Genomic DNA, 8,679 nt, shown 5'->3' with positions numbered 1-8,679 from the left:
TGGATCAGATAATAAAGTATTTTTTGAGTTTCACCAATCATTTTTTGTTGTAAAGGATATCAACACCAAAGAAATTCTTCAATGGGGCAATAGCTATGGGGGGCTTTACAAGCTTCCCATTCCAAGTCCATCTCCTACTGCCTTTCTTTCAGCTCGGGCCTTCGCGTCAGTCTGGCATGATCGTTTGGGTCATCCGCACCATCGTGTTCTTAGTTAGATTCTTTCGTCTCTTTCGATTAGTGGGTCTAGAAATATTATTCGGTGTAATTCTGTTCTGTGTAATGCATGTCAACTAGGGAAATCTACACATTTTTCTTTACCACATGTTGAGTCTTCTACTTCGTGTATTCTTGATTTAGTTTATACATACATTTGGAGACCAGCTCCCATGTTCTCTACTAATGGCTATCGTTACTTCGTTATTTTTGTTGCTGACTACTCTCGTTACACTTGGTATTTTCCTATGGCACAAATATCTTATATGTATGCAATTTTTGATAAATTTCATGCTATGGTTGAGCGATCCTTCAATCGTAAGATTAAATCCATATAGTCTGATCTAGGAGCTGAGTATAAAAAGTTACATTCCACATTGGCTCAACTAGGCATTATTCATAGACAATCTTGTGCATACACTCATGAACAAAATGGTCGTGTTGAAAGAAAGCATAGACACATTGTTGAAACAGGTTTAGCTCTCTAGAGTCGTGCTTCTGCTCCCCCTAAGTTTTGAGATTATGCATTTGAAACTGCGGTTTATTTAATTAACAAAATGTCATCTACTATGTTAAATAAATCAAGTCATCATTTAATGTTACATAAATTCCCTCCGTCATACTCTTTTCTTTGTGTCTTTGGCTGTCTATGCTATCCTTACCTACGTCCCTATAATCGTCATAAAATGTCTTACATATCTTCTCCTTGTGTCTTTCTTGGCTATCCTGGGTCATTTAAGGGGTATAGGACTATAGGTGTATGGACTTATAGACTAACAAGATATATGTATGCAGGCATGTTCGGTTTGATGAAGGAGTTTTTCCTTTCAGTGCTAAAAGTGTTTTGCAGGCACTTCTTGTTCCTTTCAAATACGACAGTAACATAATATTAACATATTAGGATTAGGATAATTGATTACTTTGTTTTGTATTCCAAGTTCCTTTTCAAATACGACAGTCACATAATTGATTACCTTGTTTTGTATTCCAAATTCCTTTCAAATACGACAGTCACATGATATTAACAGATTAGGATTTTTGATGACCTTGTTTTATATTCACAAATTCTCTTCTACAATTGTTATGTGTTTTGACTTAGAAACACAATTTATATTCTAAAAATTCACAATTCAAATATTAAAAATACACAATTTATACGACGTTTCCTGATCCATGGTATAACAACTCAGTCCAATGTCACCATCAATATTAAAACTTTTATCTCGTTACAATAAAAAAAAAAACTAAAATACAAAAAAAAAAATTAAAAAAAATAAATACACACATACACACATAATATTATGTGAATTTTTAAAATTAATAACAAAAATTCTTAAATATAATAAAGGATGATAAATTTAATTTAATATTAACAAATTATAAATTAATTTTAATTAATTCGACCTAATAATGATAAACAATGTCGATTCTAAATAAACCGACACAGTAGCACATCACAAACCATATTAAATAATTAAGTAGATATAGTAGCATATCACAAACCGTATTAATCCACATTAAATGGTTTAAATTTAATTTAAAATAACAAAATAATTTTATGGTGTGTTTAGAAACCTGGAAAATTACTTATGATAAATATTTTTTTGAAAAAATGACTCATTTTTAAGAAAATATTTTGATCTGAATCTAAAATGATCTGAAAAAATGACTCAGTTACCATTATCCAGGTAATCTAAAATGATCTGAATCTAAAATGATCTTATCTAAGTAATCTAAAATAATCTGAACCAAACGCAGCATAATTATTTCATCCATGATCAAGTGGGTTTTATCGTTTTTATTTCCACTAATAATTCACCCGCGCGATGCACGGAACAAAATTATATTATTATAAATATAAATAAAAAATAAAAAACTAAAATATTTTAAATTATTTAATATAATAATATTTGTAAACTTCTATTGGTCAAATATTTATTATTTTTATAGAATACAAAATTATAATTAAAATTAAAATTAAAATTTTGTATGATTAATATAATCTCTAATTATGTGCATATTCAAATAAACTTATAGAGATATAATTTACATAATTATATTGATTTATTTTTAATTATATTTCATCTATAATTTTCACAATACGAATAATAACTAAGATAATTACATTTGGAAAGCAAATTTCAAATTTTGTATGTATAAATTTAAAATCTAATTGAACACATTTTTTATACGATTATATAATATATACGGAGTAATTATTTTATTTTTCAAAATTATATTTTTTATATGATTATATAATATATAACTATTTTATTTTTTAAATGTTGTGTTTTTTTTTAATAATAAAAGATGTTGTGGCATTGATTATAACATTAATCATTTTCCAAACTATATAGCTTTATATAATAAAGGATTTTCAGGATCAAGTGGGTTTTATCGCTTTTATTTTCAATTTCAGTCCATAATTGCTATGGCCCACACTCACATCAGCTATCCTTGATTCCTCGTTGTCCAGAACTGTGATAATGACAAGCACACTCATTTATCAAATATTTTCCCTTCAGTCCAACGCAAAATTACCTGCAAAATAAAGATAAAATTTTTAGAAATAAAAATAAATAATAAATGAACATAGGGGGGAAATGCTATTTACGGATTACACATTAAAATTCCATTTAAATTTTAAAATAAGGAGTAAAACGCACAAGGAGATGAAAGAATTTTGAAGAGATTTGTATGAGTGGGACTTTTTAGTTTTAATTAGATGGAAATTCATTTTTAATCTTGAATTTGAAATTGCATACAGCAAAACTTTTTTTTTTTGTTTCAAAATTATAATTTATAATTATCTTCTATAATTGAATTTCATATGTACAAAAAGTCATCGGATCTTAGGGTTTCGGCCACCGGAGTACACAAAAAAACCGTTCCGTCTCGACCACCACCAAGTCCTGGAGTGTTTTGTGGACTTGAATATGACGTCAAAAAGCCGTTGCTGACGCCACCACCGCTCCTTAGGTCGAGAATATAGATATCGAAGGATCCTATGCTTTTGACATGACGGAAAGCCGGCTAGGCCCTGGCTGGAAGCCGGCGCGGCGGCGCTGATGGTGCGACGAAGGTCGAATCAGAGCGCCTAAGGCTCGCTTTACTAGATCGCCTTCCACAGTCCCGATCCGGACTAGCGAGTTGGTCATCGCGGACCGCCTCATGTTCAGCCGGTGCGAATTGTAGGCCGACGCCGCCGGAGCGTGTCCGGCGCCGGAAACGTTCATATTCTTGTGCAAGCTGCACCGGAACGAGCCAGGATGCGTAGTCGGCGAGCACATACACGTCCGCTTCCGGCCTCCACTCCCAGCCTTCTCCACCTCGCGGCCCCGATTTACCACAGAAATAGATCGGCTCGGAGAAATCGGCCGGTCTAGCGAAAAGCGTACGGACGAAGTCGGAGCCGAATTCCTCGCGGTATAAACGTTCACTCGGGTCGGAGACATCGGCCTGCGTAAAATAGTCGAAGATCTCGCCGCAAAACCTGATGTCGAAGAGGCAAAAGCAGAAGCGGAGCTGGAAAACGACGACGTTTTCTTAGAGGAAGAGTATAATCTACCTGCCGGCGAGAGTGATCGGAGAATCGGTCCGGTTGATCGCCTAGAAGAAGCCGCCATTTTTGGTTGATTTAACAGCTACTGAGAAAGAGAGAGAGAGAGAAAAAGAAGATAAGAAAGAATTTTTATTTTCTGTTTCTTATCCTGAAAAAGCCGCCTTGGGCAGTTTGGTTTGGCAAACCTATGCTCCACTCGGGCTGCTAATTTATAGCAATAAAGTTTGAGGAAATTGCACAGTAGGCCCGTAGAATTATAGATATTTCATATCCAGCCTATAAAGAATTCAAATTTTATTATTGACCATATAGTTTTCATTTACTTTATTTTTGGAGGGCAATTTTATATTTTTCTAAAGTAAAATAATTTGGTGAAATTAACCATTCAAACAAGTTAAAATTATACCGTTATACCTAAGTTACTTATATGACATTTTAAATATTTCTATATTATTTTTATCAAATTAATGATCCATGCTAAAAATTTTCCATTTATTAGAAATAAAATTGTGTTTAAATTTTTTTTTAAATGTTTCAATAAAATTAATTAAAAATTATTTTTAACAAACTAATATGAAAATTATGTAAAATTAAAATAGTAATTTTTTACCAGGACTATGTGGTCCAATGGTATCCGGGTTGGACTTCCATTTGGAAGATTATAAGTTCGAGCCTCAGTGGAGGCGTTATTGGTTCTTTGTGTTTCAATAGGTTGAGAAAGTATATGAACAGATACTACAATGTAATAGAGCCAGTAACTTTCAAAAAAAAAAAAAAATAGTACTCCGTAATTTTTAGAGTAGTCTGTAGATTGTTTGTGTAGTAGTCTTAGGTCAATAAAAAATGTGTTAAGTGTAAAGTTTTTAAATAAAACAGTAATTGGCACGAATGTTATCAAAATTATAACAGTTTTGATGGGAAAGTGAATACGATAAAAATTGTGACAAAAGTAACAAAATAGGGAAGAAATTGATAATTATGCCAAAAAGACAATTGAAGTTATTGGAGCTTGATTCTAAAATAAAACAAACGATACAGGTACATACTTTTTGTTGAAGTAAGTATTGAATTAATGACATTTTATCATAGTTTAAAGATATATATTGGTTTGATTGAGTTACAAAAATAGGTGCACGTACGAGTTAGTTCACTGATTCAGTAAGTCATATTTGAGCGAAGATACCAATGTTTGAAATTCGACAACAGCAATATGAGAAATATGCTCAAAATTGACAAATTCATTATGTGCATCGTTATTTGATTTTATCTATTGAGTCACTGAATTAGCGTAATTTACATTCTCTTATATGATTTGTCAGGTCGGTGTGTAAGGGTCATTGGGGTTAAGGATTCAACCATTTGGGAGAAGAGTTATTAAAGTAGGAGGCAAATAAGCAATATCGATAAAAATAAATTTGTTTATGTGAAATGTATAGGTGATCAAAATCCAAAATAATTGAAGAGGAGGGGGTGAAATTGAAATGGATTTTAGATAAGTGGGGCTAACATATATGCAGTGGGAATTGACCACAGATTTAGGGTAAAACCTTGGGCTGCCAAGAAATGGACAACAGAGCAGAGCAGCCGTTTGATTGTGGCATACTGTTTAGTCGTGCCACTGACACGTACTTAATCAACTTTACTGACTCACTCCCGATAGATTCCACGTATATCTGTCCCGCCATTTTCAGGAATTCATTATTCTTTCACGGATCACGATTTTAATTTAAGATTCAATAGTATTTTTACCCCTTTTTTATCAGAATAGATTTGTTATAATATTTTAAAATTGTTTAACTCGATATATAATATATAATTATATAAATTATAACAACGAATATTATATAATTTAATACATAAAATATATTGGATCGATATCTTTATTTGAATTTGAATAAAATAAGAGTTAATATCCAATATATCAATTATCTGTGCGATATATTGATAAAATTTTTATTATATATATATTAGATAATAAAAACAAAGATGAAACTATAAACATTTCTAATATTTTAAAGATGCACAACTTAGCTCACATCATGAACCTGTGAACTCCTATATATGCACCGTTAAGATGTGAGATTGGACGGTCGAGATCTAAGGAATGGTGCAGTTGCGTAGTAATGTATATTACCAGGTCAAAATCAATATAAACCACAAGATTGAACAAGATCAACGGTGCACAATGATGCGCGTATCCGCATCTTAACGAAGGTTCTCATTTGCACCTATATATATATATATATATATATATATATATATATATATATATATATATATATATATATATATATATATATATATATATATATATATATATATAGAGAGAGAGAGAGAGAGAGAGAGAGAGAGAGAGAGAGAGGGAGGGGAGATCAAGTGCAGACATGTTATTAGGTGTGGTCATATGGTCAATTACAGGCCATTAGATTAGATAGATCCAATGAATCACATTAATCAAGATTCTTCTAATATTTTCGCGCACGTTCTTCTACCCAGCGAATTGCAAGGGTAAACTCATCATAGAGCACCGAAATAGGGAAAATTACATTGTTGTGTGTTTTATTTGTGTAATTGTGTATTATTAGCTTTACTCTGGTGTATTTGTAGATTCTCATTGGTGCTAAGTTCAGGTGCGGCAACGCCTTCCCGTGTGGTCAGTGCGGCCGCACCAATTGTTATACAAATATACATCATTCATGTTATGAAATGCAAAGCAAAAAGCATACACAAATAAGGTACGCATCACCAAAAACGCGCCATTAGATATGAATAAATACACCATACAGTGTTCGGGAATACATTATTGGTGTGTTTCACTGTGGTGTGTTTTATTACACTATTGGTGCATGTTATCAACACTGTTGGTGTATTTCTGAAACCCGATCACTATAAATGACCACTGTAATTATCATAACACCCCACTTACCAAAAGGCACTAAAATCCTCAAATCATTAGAATTAACCACAAAAGAATAGGAATGATAATTTATTTTGTGCTTCCCGATGCCTGCACCATCTTGAAGTTGACTGAAACCGCTGTTATGCTTTCACGTCTTTGAATCACCATTGCTGATGGCACCCAAGAGGAAAAACTATAGCCTTATAGACTAAATAATAAAAATTCCAATATCAATGTTACGAATATTATTGTAAAGAGTCTTCTTTGAAGCTGAAAATTCAATAATTAGGGACAAAAATAAATGAATTAAACATGTGGATTAAAATTGTCATTTTGTTAATACTTGTAAGATTAAAATTGGTATTTGCTCGTTTATATATTGTTAAAAAATGTATTGTATAGTGTTAAAAGTTACACGGTAAAATTGACAATAATTACTATAAAGTCACCGCATTTTTTTAAAAAGTTGACAATAAATATAATAATGACATTACATATTTTTTAAAAATTTTGATTTGATCCGTTCAATTTTTACAGATGTAAGATTGAAATTGGTTCATATATAGTTTTGTTCTTAGGACATGATCGTCTTTTTTTGAATGCTATTAACTCTATTACAATGTAGTATTTCTTTATACATACTTTTTCAACCTACTGAAGCACAAAGAGTCAATGCTCCCACACTGGGTACAAACCTGAGACCCCTCATTTGAGAAGCTACAGCTATGCTGCTCGATCACATGCAAGGCATTTGGCGGCAACATGTAGTCTAAGTGAAATTAATTTTGTAATTAATGTTTTTGCGTTTAAATATTGTATATAGAGAAGTAAATATTAATAAATATTCTCTTCAATATTTTTTTATTAATCGGACGAAAAAGAAAAATTATATAAGGAATACAACATAATTACAATTATGTTGCATTAAAATGATTTCAACCCCTACGGATATAAATTAATTTCATTCAAAGTTCAAACGAATCCCAAAATAAAATAAAATAATTTTATAATTTTAGAACTCCAAAATAGGTTTAGAAGTTAATAGTTTTATTTCAAAATGTTAATTTCTTTTTAAAGATAAAATATTAAATTTTAATATGTAAACAAACTAATTTAAATTTTATGAAGATGTCATTTTAATCTTTTTATATTTATCAACTTATCAAAAAGCTAATTTTATTAAACACTTTTAGTTATAACAGCTAACTTAACAGCTCTTCACTTTTCAATTCCGAACTTATAACTTTTCAACTTTCAACTTTTTTTCAACTTTTAGCTCATAGTTTAAAACTTTTCAGTTAACTTTGCCACACAGAGCCTTTATATGGATGCACAATAAGATTTCAATTCCCCAGGGTAACTCACTATAGTACCACTATTCCCCATGCAAGCCTAATTTCGGAGTGCTGATGAGATCCTAACGAATAATGACTTCTGTTCAAAAGAAGAAAAAGTTAAATAATTCATCTCTCTTAAATACTTTCAATTAACATGAACTTATTTACAAATTTAATATTTATATATTCAAAAAATACAAGTAGAATTAAATATAAAAAAAAATTATATTTAGAAGTTGTAAGAAAATATTTAAAAATTTAAAAAAAGAATAGTTAAATTAACTACTCCATAATAAATACGGAGTAATAAATATGAAAAATAAAATAAGATAAAGGGAAAATGGCACTTTTTCCCCCCTGTGTTATATGCTTATAGCACTTTTTCCCCCTGAGTTATTCATGCATTCACATTTGCCCCCTCAATTATTATAGAAGTGGCGGTTTTTTCCCCTGATAATATTAAATGGACATTTCTACCCTTAAAACAAATATTTTATTTATTTCTCTTCTTCACCAAATTATTGCTTATACGTAGGGATGACCACGGTTCGGTTCGAACTGAACCAAACACTATAGCAATCAAATTAAAAAATTCCGGTTATGATTCATAACATAACCCAATATTTGGGTTTCCGTTTATTAAAATCGTGAACTGGAAAAAAATGG

The 8,679-nt window shown here is 31.1% G+C and overlaps 1 protein-coding gene across 1 annotated transcript; it reads right to left on the bottom strand.

Moving 5' to 3' along the window:
* Positions 1 to 2,995: 2,995 nt before the first annotated feature.
* On the bottom strand, positions 2,996 to 3,971 carry LOC109164014. The gene has a single exon (XM_019312759.1). The coding sequence runs from the start codon at positions 3,839 to 3,841 to the stop codon at positions 3,221 to 3,223; it is 621 nt and encodes a 206-aa protein (XP_019168304.1). The 5' UTR covers positions 3,842 to 3,971; the 3' UTR covers positions 2,996 to 3,220.
* Between the last annotated feature and the right edge of the window lie 4,708 nt (positions 3,972 to 8,679).

This window comes from Ipomoea nil, unplaced genomic scaffold (genome assembly GCF_001879475.1).
Source record: "Ipomoea nil cultivar Tokyo-kokei standard unplaced genomic scaffold, Asagao_1.1 scaffold3056, whole genome shotgun sequence".
Classification (NCBI taxonomy): domain Eukaryota; kingdom Viridiplantae; phylum Streptophyta; class Magnoliopsida; order Solanales; family Convolvulaceae; genus Ipomoea; species Ipomoea nil.
This window is presented reverse-complemented; position numbering and strand designations above follow the sequence as displayed.

Bases quoted from the DNA above. Each gene is read 5' to 3' on its own strand.
- LOC109164014 (XM_019312759.1), bottom strand. From the start codon at position 3,841: ATGGCGGCTTCTTCTAGGCGATCAACCGGACCGATTCTCCGATCACTC.